General features: G+C 41.5%; 1 protein-coding gene across 1 annotated transcript in view; it reads left to right on the forward strand.

Moving 5' to 3' along the window:
* Window positions 1-12706, forward strand: part of WRAP53 (WD repeat containing antisense to TP53) — a 99150-nt gene extending 86444 nt beyond the window's left edge. Inside the window, exons 9-11 of the mRNA XM_078671299.1 lie at window positions 2419-2522; window positions 6292-6435; window positions 11809-12706. Coding sequence (XP_078527425.1) covers window positions 2419-2522; window positions 6292-6435; window positions 11809-12055 — 495 coding nt within the window. The 3' untranslated portion in view covers window positions 12056-12706. The remainder of the gene's footprint in view (window positions 1-2418; window positions 2523-6291; window positions 6436-11808) is intronic.
* Window positions 12707-12920: the final 214 nt, after the last annotated feature.

A 12920-nucleotide genomic window follows, 5' to 3' on the forward strand; every position in this document is an offset into this window, starting at 1 on the left:
TTGTGTTCCTGGTACCATAGTGATGTGTATTCGCTGTATTTTCATATTGATGACGTGTAACAGAGTAATTCTGTGTTCCTTGTATATTACTTTTGGGTTGATTTTACGAGGGCTATTGTGTCAGCAGCACTTCAACCAAGTGGGTGATAACTAAGTATTTTTAGTGATTCTATACCTCATGTCTGGGCCACGTTGTGGCAACGCGGAGGTAATAGTGTCATTAGTAGCATTGCTGCTGGTTTCCCCTCTGCTGCTTAACGACACACAAACCACCAAATTCACTTCCAAGCTGCCAAATGTCGGTATGCCTTGTGAGCTTCATTGAGCTACTGAGCTGTTCTCAGCAATGTTGGTACCAGTGACTCAGAAGATAAGTGGCCTGTAAAGCAGTCTGGCATCTCTACCAGGATCACTTGAAATTGCTACTCAAGACCAAAATATCTGTGGAAAAAATACCCTTTTACATTGACAGCTGACTGCAACACCGGCTCTCTTTGCTGCAAGCAAAGCCCACGTTGACTCCTTTGTATTGCATCTTCTGTCTTCGCACAGTACACCCAAACTTCCACATAGGTCAACCACACTCTTCTGTCTCCTCATCCTGTACCTCACATAGGACCTTCAGCTGCATAAAGGTTAACTCCTCTCCTGCCACAGTAACATACTTAGCTGCTGCAAAAAAAGAAAACACTGCAACATTATTGGAGCGCCTCATAAGCTTTTACGCTCTACTCCCAGCTCCCTTTGGATGATGCCCTTTACTCGCACACATCTTCCATCATTATACAGCATCAGTGGCAAATGCATGCTATATAAGTACTAGAAAACCTAATGGTTTGGTTGCTCTGGAAACTTGATATGCTGATTTTTCACCCCAAGTACAATCATATTCTTGGATAAATAACTCCACTCTTATTACAGCATATCACTCAAAGAGCCTAAGTTTTACTTTCACTCTCTGAGACGTCTTCTGTTCTTTGTCTGGACCGGTTAATTGAGCTTACATAAGTCTGGAGTGGTATGCTCGCTCTCTAAAAAATCTACTAGTACTTTTTGTGTTTATCAGTTTAGGAGCGCTCCTCTTGCTGACACAGTGTGATTGCTTCTCACTTCTTCACATCCTGTTGGATCTGTAGTCTCAAAGGTTCATTGTTTCATTAAAGCAAGCTCCATATTCCTCACAAGTGCATGCACCAGTCAGATGAAATGGCGGACCACTTCTCTTATTTTATTTCCTAAATATTTATGGCTGCATACTCGTGAGTATTCAATTGCATTTTTAATTTACCCAACTGGTTTGCGCTATTTTTCAGCCGGATTATTTTTATAGTCCGTTTAAAAAAGTATACCTGTATTTTCTTCCTGAATCTCAAAGGTTTTGCATTTTCTCCTCTTTCCCACATTGATTATAGATGCAAGTCCCTCGTTTAGTGCATATCTCCTTCTTGGCAACACCAGACAGTTTGACCCTAGATAAAACAGAATTTTTATTTTTTATTTTTTTGTACTCTCTGTGGGTCTGATGTGCCGCCATTAACCCACAACAATATGCTGTTCGTTGGAAGCGAGTTCCACAAATAATTTGTGCACACAGCAAGCCACATTGAGTAATCACCTAAGCGCGCCTGCCAACAAGGGTTATCATGCAGTAGAGGAATTTTGTGAAGCTTTGCTACAGACCACAACAGAGGAGAACAAGGTTGCTGTGAGTTTAGGAGCCTTCGAGGAGGTCTGTCATATTACGTGTGCTTATTGTACAGCCCTTTGAGCTCATAAGAGAAGGTGCCCTTCGTGTTGGGACAGACACCCTGTTGTGTGCTTCAAGTTTATCTCCAGAGCAAGTGAGAGCTTGTCCAAAGTGCTACTCTCTATTTCCGTGCCCCGTCACCCACTCTCACAACTCCACGTCCTGGGACTGTAAGGCTGAAGCCCGCTTAGGACTAAAAATAGACTTTCAACCTCATCCCTTATACACTGAACTTGAGATTTGCTGTTGGTCTACCATAGTCTGGTTGGAGTCAAACCAGCTGTGGTCTTGCCAGTGGCTGGCAAGACAGGTCCTCTGGTAAATTACTGTTAACACTTGTGGTGGCTTACACCATTTTTCTGGCTCCAAGGTTAAACCCAGAAGAAGCCTTGCAACATTTTAAGCAAATAAAAACGTTTATTTAATTTTGAACACATCATCAAAGGTTAGTCACATGTTCATACCATAAATGTTAAGCTTTTTCTGTCTTGAACTAGCTTCAGCAAGAGTCTCCACCCGTCTGTAAATTTATAAGCAAAAGTGTAGGTTGAATGATTGGCATGATTTTTGGTAGTCAGGTAATATCAGTTCCAGGTATGCCTGGTTTTATGGTATAAACACATTGGTAATGATGAAAGTTATGATGCATCTCTTCTCACTGATATTTCTAGGATCCAGAAATTCTAGCCTGGGATCTTCGACAGCCAGGTCAAGTGCTCTTTTCCATGATGCGGAGTGTGACAACCAACCAGAGAATGTACTTCGACTTGGAAACGTGAGTTGTTGATGTTGTGTCATGTTATTTATCTGTAGCCTGACAACTGCCAATAATGTACCTCTTGGTCTCCGACCTGCAGCAATGGGAACAGTCCAGACCCACCCTGACCGGCAGTTTCAACTGGACTGTTCCCATTGGAGCAAGGCAAGGTCAAGCCTGATTTGCAGATGGCTGGGTCTAAACTAAGGTGGCATGGTGTGCAAATTAATAATGGATTGGATGCCGTCCTGAATAATTACCAGTGACTGAGATTAATTCAAGCTGATTCCATCCAACCCTTTTTGTATACTTCATCAATTATGATTGGGTGGTTGTGGCTGTCCTGTAGTGGTTCCTCCACTGTAGTTGTAATACGGTTGGTGGACTGCCAGTCTAGAGGTTCAGGGACCACCACCACGGATTAGTCCACCGAACTCGTAATTAGGCCCTAAGTCTAGGGATAGCAATCGGGAGCCTATTTGTATTTTGAGAAATAAGAGGTTTAAAGAATACGATCTCGAGATTCGGAGACTGGCTAGTTATATAACAGAATTAGAAAATCCCCGGAGATGAGGCAATATCAGGGTTTTTGGCCTCCTTGAGGGTATTGAGAAAGATGCAGATAAATGCAAAAAAATGGGGGAGTCTGTCTCCCAAAAGTAAATACTACTATGCCTATAGACACCGACATTGAAAGGGCACATACAGTGCCTGTACATTAGATTAAGGATAGTAATTATCCCAGGCTAATGCTCTTGAGACCACTAGGCTTTTTTTCACTACACCTTGATACTTCAAAGGGCCAAGAAGAACCCCAACATTGAGTGGGAAGAATGCAGACTTACATTTGCTCAAGATTTTGCAAGAGAGAAAGAAAAGAATAAGAAAACGTTTCCGTATCTTTGATCACAGATAGGAAAACGGAAATGCAATAAAAATGTTAAGGACCTTTCAGAATAATGATCACATGTAAAGGGAAGATGCAAACATTTTATGTTACTGTTTCACTCCTTTTCCTAAGAGATAATAATAAAGATATGAACACAGGAGCACTGTTGCCTTGCAGCTCACAAAGAATCACTGTTTTGGTTAAAGTTAGCATACCTGGCTTAGTTGGTAATCTCATCTTATAGTGGCACCTGTAGGTTTTCATATGTTATGGGAATTGGTTAGGTTTGTGATTGTCGTATGATTAGACCCAGTGTTTAATTTAAGCAGGAGATTTCATGTGGGTCCCACCAGTACTCTTTTATGGGGACCGGCACTTATATTTTCTCTTCAGATGTCTGATCCTAGCAAGAGAGAGAAAAATGCAAAAGGGAGAAAGAACGGAGAAGAGAAAGATGGAAAAACCGTAACAAAGGAAGGATGAAAAGAACCTGCAAGAATGAGATAAAGGGACAGGGAGAAGCATTTGAATCCTTGATCATTCTGCATTTGTGTTGGATGTTGTGCAGATCACGTTGTTGCCCTGCGTGGCTCCATGTGCCCTTACCATTTCCAAGTGCCTTTATGTTTGACCTGCCTGCTAATAAAAACAAGATTAAAAACAAAAAAAGAGGTAGGGTGCGTCTCGTGGTGGATTGGAGAGGCATGAGCTGGAACTTAGACAATACAGCTTAAGTTTTTTGCATCCCAACCTTCTGTAGCAACAGCCTCGGGTTTCTGAGCAAAACGTTGGGTTCTTGTACTTGGTCCGTTACTCTGGACAGACCTGCTCCTCAGGTTCTGACATTTGGTTCCTGTTTTCAAGAGTAGATTTATGATCAACTGTTCATATAGTTTTTACTTGTAAGATTGCTGTCCTAGTTCAAGTATCAATTTCATATCATTCTACTGCTCTGACTTATCGATAGGTCAGTTGTTAAATGTTGTAAGAGTCTACCTCACTTTCTTTGTAATGTGTTGTATTAAAGTTTCAATCATGGTATAACAGTACCATATGCATGTGAGGGAATGACATTGTGATAAAACAAGAGTTTTCCTCATTTGAGTGTGTCTCATCCACTTTTATTGAATTACACATACTTTTGTTTACAAGTGTGTGAAGATATAGAGTAAGATTACTACAGTTTATTTTCATTAAGTAGCCCATCAGTAAGCCATGTTAAGTTGTTCCGCATACATACTAAAATGGTTTTATACAGAAATTAATACAAAACTGACTATTTCTTGGCAGATTAGGCTGCTAGTATAGCTACATATTGGGTATGGTGAAGCTAAGTAGAGAGGATGGTAGGGGATGTGATCTATTCCATTGGTTGGTGCTTGACCCAGTTTGGGGGCCACAGAGTCGGACAGGGCCACTGCAGTCTCTCATATTAATGGCTTTCAAACTGGGCCAAGTACAACCCTTTCCACATTTCACTCCCAGGGTAGCGAGGGCTAGCAGTCAGACAGGTGCTCTGCACTCAACCAACCAACCAACAGATATAATAATTTCAGTGTCCTGCCCACTGCTTATCTTTTTAAGAAAAATAATCTTACGGCAGTACTTTATACTTCACAGTTCGTTCAGCAGAAGCAATCTTGCTGGTCACGACTTCCTTCCGGTGCATCACTTCCCCTTTTCCTCCTCTATGCTGTTTCCCCCTCTGAGTGACCCTAGATGAGCGTGTCACCAGGAATTCTGGCAGAAACATGAATAAGGCCCCCATGTAAATCAGATCACTTGTTTGCTTGGGTTCTTACCACCGGTGATGTAATGGGTATGAGTTGAGTTATTGGTCCCTCATACATGACTATCACAGACTCCGCGTGTGATTCTGCCACAGTGGGAGGCTTGCCAACATGTGGTTGCAGGCCGCCAAGAAGGCCCATTGCGAACTGTTCCACGGTGATAATGGTACTCGTGCAGGCCCTGACCACACAGTGGCTGTTCTACCTGACTGATGAAACTGGGCCAGCCCCAACTGGGCTAACATTTTTGCAGACAGACTAAAGACTGAGTTACCATCATTGCTTAGTTAGTAGCAGACTGGATTTATGAAAGGTAGAGTTTCAAGTGACAGCATCAGGTTGTTTGGTCATGTAATAAATTTCACAGAGGGGACGGTTATCATATCTAATGCAGTGGACCTGGACAATCTTTTGTCATTTGAGTTGAGATTCGTTTTGTAAAATGCAGTTAAATATTGGAAGCTTTAATTGAACAGCAGATGCCTCCATATTTGTATATTCTCTTTCGCCTGTAATAATTGCTGTCATATTGTCTTTTTAGTTTTTAGTTCTTTTTATTTTTGGGTTCACTTATATAATTTCAGTAAAATGATCTCAAATGAAAAAAGCGTTAAAAGAACAGTGTTAATAGTGAAGATATTGAAACAAAGCATTTAATTTGTGGGGTTTTTTGTGGTCCTTTACACCAAAATTGTCCGACGTTTCTTAAGGGTGCAGGATGGATCAGAATCTTTGGGGTGGTTTTAAGGAAGGAGCTAATAGAGCAGTGTTGGTGTGCAGAAGCCTATCTCTCACCCTTTCGCCATCAGTTACCAGTTGAAACTGGAGGCTTGCCTTTTTCCCCCTTTTATGTATGCTGTCGTGTAGTGGGTTCCCTCTAAGGTAGGGGGCTCCATGCCCCCTACCTTAGAGGGAGGGGGCATGAAGATTGGAAATGCTGCATTGTTTAGTTTACATGGTGCGCTGCACCCCCATGAGAGAGGCATCATTTCTTTTCAGGGGATGTTTCATGTACCTTGTTGCTTTGCTGACCGTGTTCACGAAACCCCAACATTGTGTTGGAGCCCAGATGCCCTGCATTCACTGCCACACTTTCCCTTTCCTGTAGGAGCGGCCAGTATCTTGTGAGCGGCAACACAGAAGGTGTGGTGTCGGTTTGGGACACCACCTTGCCCCCTACCGGCATTGAATATCCGATCTTGGAGCCAGTGCTCCAGTTCCAGGCACACAAAGACTGCGTCAACGGAGTCAGGTAAGCAAGTTTGCTTATGCATTCGATTTCACCTGGCCCTGCAGTGCGAGGGTGATGATGAAGAGGAGAGACCGGACATCATGCATCAGCCCTATCGACTGTGCTTTTCCTAAATTTTGTCCCTGGCGGGAAATAGTACGATCTTAGAATGTTTGGAAGGCGACCTGGGAAAGTTACTCCAGTGGTTTCATGCTTTTGATGCTCATATAGGTCCAACATGCTTGTCACGAGATTTAACCGCTTAGAGTTAAACTCAGCCTTTCCTACTCTGGGAGGTCGATAACATTTGCAAATGCTTGATGCAATTTATTTAACTACTAGATTTTACCATTTGTATCTCACTGCTGGATTTTACACATTTTGTACAGATATTCCACAAAACTCCATGCAAGAGTTTTAATTTGTTAGTTCAAAGAAGGAAAAGCACCGATATCCACTGTTCTCTTGGAAGATGCAAGATGTTCTGCTAGCCTTGACACTTCAACTCCCATCACTGTGCACACTGCTCCCTGTCGTTTGACTTTTGCATTTATAAACACTAGACCGGAGATGTAGATCTAGGAAAGATCAAATTGAATTGATGTTTTTAGGATTTTTTAGGCTTTCCTATGATCTAGATATATTTGTTGAGAAAGACATTAAGCACAATGGTGCATTTTCCATTTCTGTGTGCTCCCCAGTTTTGTCAGTGGTACATTTGTGCCACATGGATCACCCACTTTGGTAAAGTGCAGTCACCTGAGTTAGGGTCTTCTGGTCCCACACAATGTGGCACACTGTATTTCTAGAGCACTAAAGATAAACGATAAGTAAGAATGTGAATACATATTTGAACAGCATAATATAATCGAAAAAATATTATAGACACATTTTTATACTATTTTGTTTTCTCTAAATAAAAATAAAATCACTTTTTAGTAATGAGTCTATGCATAACTTGAGCGGTTTTCTTGGGAAAGAAAACCAGGCATGTGTTCAGTGTAATAGATAAAAAATAGTAAGTTTTAAACTCTACATCATATCTATAGTTGCGAGGTCTCTTCAGAAAAAAACAAGCATACATAAAACATGCTATGCCATGAACCTTGTATGCAGATGCACAATGTAATTTGCCATGTAGTACATTTACAGGGAGGGAAGGAGCAGCATGACCCGTCAAAATGTCCCTTCTCTTGAGTCATGGCCCTTTCTCGCACTCAACAATGGTAATACATAGCCTAGCACACGATGCACATGTCAATAAAACATTTTATTTGGAGCAAGTGGATTCATAAATGCTGATTCACACATGTATTGCGACAGGGCCAATGTCCGATCACATGTTCCTATGACGGTGGAGCTGAATCTTCTGGATATTCTAGATCCTCTTTCTCCCGAGCATCACTGCTTCACACTGTGGGCTTTTACAAGGAGATTGTGGTCTGGTCCTGTGTTTATAACTATTGAACATGAAAAAAGGGCACAAACCACATATTCAAATGCACAGAGAGTAATCTTATTGGTTACTTTCGCAGAGGGAAAGGAGGCAGTTCGGTCTGGACTGTTCCCATGAGGCACAGGGTCAAGACTGATTTGCATATGGCTGTATCTGAACTGAGGTGGCGAAGTGAGCTAAAGAATGATGATGGATTCAACCCAGATCTGTGACTGGGGGTGAGTGTCTGAAAGGTTTCAGCAACTACTCATAAACAATGGGACCCCTGATAGTAGCTAAAGGTAGAGAAGCAGGGGAAGAAAACAGACTAAATATAAAAACAAAAACTCTACTTAAGTGTTTTAAGAAAAGATGTAAGTCAACTGTTAATTTGCCACTCTGGCTAAGCCCAAATGACCAAAATCTTCAACTCTAACAGGTCAAAGTAAACATTATTTTATTATCATTTTTTTTATATTCTTTCATTGTATACAAATTTATATGTCACAAATAAATATCATATCATAGATAAATCATAAAGAAAAACAGATCCCATTTCTCATCCACCACTCACAACATGCATACAAGATAAATCTCACTCATACCACATATACGAGCATAGCAAGATGAATCTAGACAACGCGCTAAAAATTCAAGTTCCCATATAACATTGATATGAAACGGATTAGCCCAACAACAGTCTTAATCAAGGATCTCACAGATTCTAAGAGCTTAATTTGAAATATGCTTTCAAAGATAAAGAAAAGTGCAACATAGACAAATGGCTTGTAAATGAATTGATCAGTGCTTCAACATAGTGAGGACACAATAATCCAAGACGGGAACTTATTCTAGCGCCGACGCGCGTTTCGTTGAAACCACCCCTTATCTGGGTATCACCTTCAGGGTGCATATGAAACTTTAAGTAAAAAATGTCAAACGGGACCTATCTACGCTTACAAGATTGAAATGCAATGTAGGCAGAAAATCCTCTGAAACGGATGGGGCAACTACAATTTGCTGTGGGTATAGGGTCGTGCACCGCTGTTAATCCTGTGTGTATTTGCTTTCTTTCGTGCCTCCAGGGCTCGCTCCCCGTCTGGAGCGATAAGTCAATAATCCACAAGTAGCAGTAATACCTAGTTGGGTATTCCTGTCCCCCTGGGCACCGATTCGTGCTGTGTAACCAGCTCAAAGACTCAATCCAAATTTAAAGTTCAAATGAATAAAATGAATAAAACGTGATCCTTCTTCAAAATTGTTTGTTAATCCATGATTTATTTCTCATGTAATCCAATGCATTTCGGCAGTTATTACTGCCTTCATCAGGGAAATAAGTTTCTACAATAATCAGAAAAAATCAGCATCAGTAATTTCATTAAGTTCATGATATATACTGTTATACAACATCTTAACTCATTGGTGCTAGATTGTTTATAATATGCTAAATCAATTCAGTGCGCGTTGCATGTTTGTTTATCTCTTATTACAACCGGTGGCGTTCAATGACTTTCTGTTAGCATTTACTACACGGGGATGGTTCTATATATTGCTATGGCGGATGTTCGCCGTCTACGCGTTATATTACATATGGCCGCTACGTTATCTGTTTAACCTCGCAGAGCGTGCTGGCTAATCGGTTTGTTACTTCAACTTCATGTCTACGCATGATGGAGGCTTCGTGTTAAAAATGCATTAGTTTGCGCTATCTGTTTGTTGGTTCCCTGTTATATAAAGTTAAAATTGCTCACCTCGGCGTTTGTATCGCCCTGCTCTATGGCTCAAAACACCCTCTGTCTCTCTTCTCTTCCGGTAATCATACTGAGAGGTTCACGCCTGAGCACTGTTATCGCTTCCGCGTTTTTTTTGCTTACAATGTAACTTTATTAAACATTAGGTGCCTAATCGATCCCCCCATTGCAGAACATTTTACTCAGAAGCAGCACAACGTTAGCCAACTAAGAGTGTGCATTTTGGAAACATTGCCTAAAAAAGAAGGAACTTCCAACAAAACGATTTTACTGAAACAGGAGAATTATTGGATTTATAATCTCGGCAGCCTGAAACCAGGCGGACTTAATGAACGAACTGAATTTCTTTGTTATTTATAAAAATTTTGTTCTCTATAAGGCGATACATTTCAGTTTACCCATGTACTAAATAACTAATATACAGTGAACAGGACACTAGCTTCTAGGCAGTACCGATTCATTTTGGAAGCGAGCACTAGGGGGGATCGATTAGGCACCTAGTGTTTAATAAAGTTACATTGTAAGCAAAAAAAACGCGGAAGCGATAACAGTGCGCAGGCGTGAACCTCTCAGTATGATTACCGGAAGAGAAGAGAGACAGAGGGTGTTTTGAGCCATAGAGCAGGGCGATACAAACGCCGAGGTGAGCAATTTTAACTTTATATAACAGGGAACCAACAAACAGATAGCGCGAACTAATGCATTTTTAACACGAAGCCTCCATCATGCGTAGACATGAAGTTGAAGTAACAAACCGATTAGCCAGCGCGCTCTGCGAGGTTAAACAGATAACGTAGCGGCCATATGTAATATAACGCGTAGACGGCGAACATCCGCCATAGCAATTTATAGAACCATCCCCGTGTAGTAAATGCTCACAGAAAGTCATTGAACGCCACCGGTTGTAATAAGAGATAAACAAACATGCAACGCGCACTGAATTGATTTAGCATATTATAAACAATCTAGCACCAATGAGTTAAGATGTTGTATAACAGTATATATCATGAACTTAATGAAATTACTGATGCTGATTTTTTCTGATTATTGTAGAAACTTATTTCCCTGATGAAGGCAGTAATAACTGCCGAAATGCATTGGATTACATGAGAAATAAATCATGGATTAACAAACAATTTTGAAGAAGGATCACGTTTTATTCATTTTATTCATTTGAACTTTAAATTTGGATTGAGTCTTTGAGCTGGTTACACAGCACGAATCGGTGCCCAGGGGGACAGGAATACCCAACTAGGTATTACTGCTACTTGTGGGCAACTACAATTTGTTCAGGGATAAAAGAGACCAAAGGCGTGCTATGTAGCGGAAAATATCTATGTAGCTGATCGACAAAATCAGGAGAAAGAACTTTCTGACGAGGCTCGAATAATAGTGTAGGTGAGATAATCGACCTTCAAAACATGAGCTTCATGTGGGCCTCTAAAACTATAGATTCCAACTTGAAAATAAATGCAACGGATCACTTGATGGTCTTTTTTTGATAACCTTGAAAAGGTGTATGACACACTCAAAGCCCGATGGTCAAGGTAGCTCTCCTAGCGGATGGCTGCTACAAATCAGAGGAGAGAGAGTTACGGCATGGCAATACATGGTAATACATAGCCTAGCACACGCTGCACATGTCAATAAAACATTTTATTTGGAGCAAGTGGATTAATAAACATAGATTCATACATTTTTTGCGGCAGGGCCAATGTCCGATCACATGTTCCTATGTCGGTGGAGCTGAATCTTCTGGATATTCTATATCCTCATCCTCCTGAACATCACTGCTTCACACTATGGACTTTTACAAGGAGATTGTGGTCTGGTCCTGTGTTTACAACTATTGAACATGAAAAAAGGGCACAAGCCACATATGCAAATGCACAGAGAGTAATGTTATTGGTTACCATTGAAGAGCGAAAGGAGGCGCAGCCTGACCTACAAATAACATTCTGCATATGTGTGTGTCTGTATTGTGTGTAATAAAAATCTGTATGACGTGGCATTTATTGGATGCCACGGATTGGTTACTTTATTGAGAAGCAGCTTATGGACCACTGTTGCCCTGTCACCTCCTCGCTTGCTGAAAGGTATGGTCTGGGAAAGGGGTGGGATTTTACTGAGGGGGCTTATCCAGAAATCAAGAGGAGGGACTCATAGCAAGCACTTTAACTGTAGCATGTATTTCTCTCTCCTTATCAGTTTGCACCCCAACATGCCACTTCTAGCCACTTCGTCCGGCCAACGGAAATTCCCGGACCTCTGCGAGAGTGCAGGCGAGGATGACAAAGAAGGCACAGATGGTGACCTGATGACACTGAAGCACATCCAGAGTGAGAACTGCTTGCGGGTCTGGTGGTGCGGTGGCCCAGAGATGGAGGAGGAAGAAGGGCAGTGTGTGGCAGCCCCTCAGACTGGAGAGAATGCACATGGGGAGACTGGACTCTGAAGCCAGGGGCACCATCCCTTGTAGTTTTGGGACGACACAGTGTGTAGTAGTTACCCTCGACCTCTCCCCAGAGGAAAGACTGCTTTAGACTTTGTGCCATCTATACTGAGCAAAATGGAAACCTTGCAGCTCCCACTAAAGGAGGGCTTTGTGCAGCAGTAAAACTGCATTACATGTACAAGTGATGTATTTTGGTTCACGTACAGCAGTCTACCTGTAACATTCAAGCCCACATCCTGTATTCGAGTTAGAAGTCAAAGGAGCAGGTTCTATTTTATGTTCTACCTTTCTACGATACCATTTGTATTACTCTCTGAATGTGATGGTTTATGTCAGCTGGTCATTCCATTCAGGTCTCCCAGAGCCTGCTGTGAGTTGCCCTGCTCATCTCTACTAATGGCTGTCTCTCACCCTAATACTGTTATCCATTTGCTTATCCTTCTCGAGAATCTACTTTTGCCAACTGTTCTCCAAGTACCCTCCCACTAGCTCTGTTCCAGAACTGGTTACCACTAGAGATAGTCTTGATTCCTGTCTTGCTTATTCTCATTTACTGCATATCTGTATTTGCTGTGAAGCGCTCTGATACCCTCGGGTCCAGCTAGCGCTATACAAAACTTCAATAAATAAATAAAAAGATAGTGACTTTCAGCTAGATTAGTCCTAAGATTCATAATTTGGTTAATACACGCATACCTGTTATCTGATAAATTCACCTCAGTCCTGTCCCTTACTCTTTCCAACCCTTTCAGTGCTCTAGCCCTACAGTCAGAGCCACTGTTTAATTTACAGGAAGATGAAAGGGAACCTGATGGTCTAGGGCGGGGGTATTCCTAGAAATATTCACTGTTCCAACAAACAGCAT

This window comes from Lissotriton helveticus, chromosome 12, assembly GCF_964261635.1.
Source record: "Lissotriton helveticus chromosome 12, aLisHel1.1, whole genome shotgun sequence".
NCBI classification, from domain to species: Eukaryota; Metazoa; Chordata; class Amphibia; order Caudata; family Salamandridae; genus Lissotriton; species Lissotriton helveticus.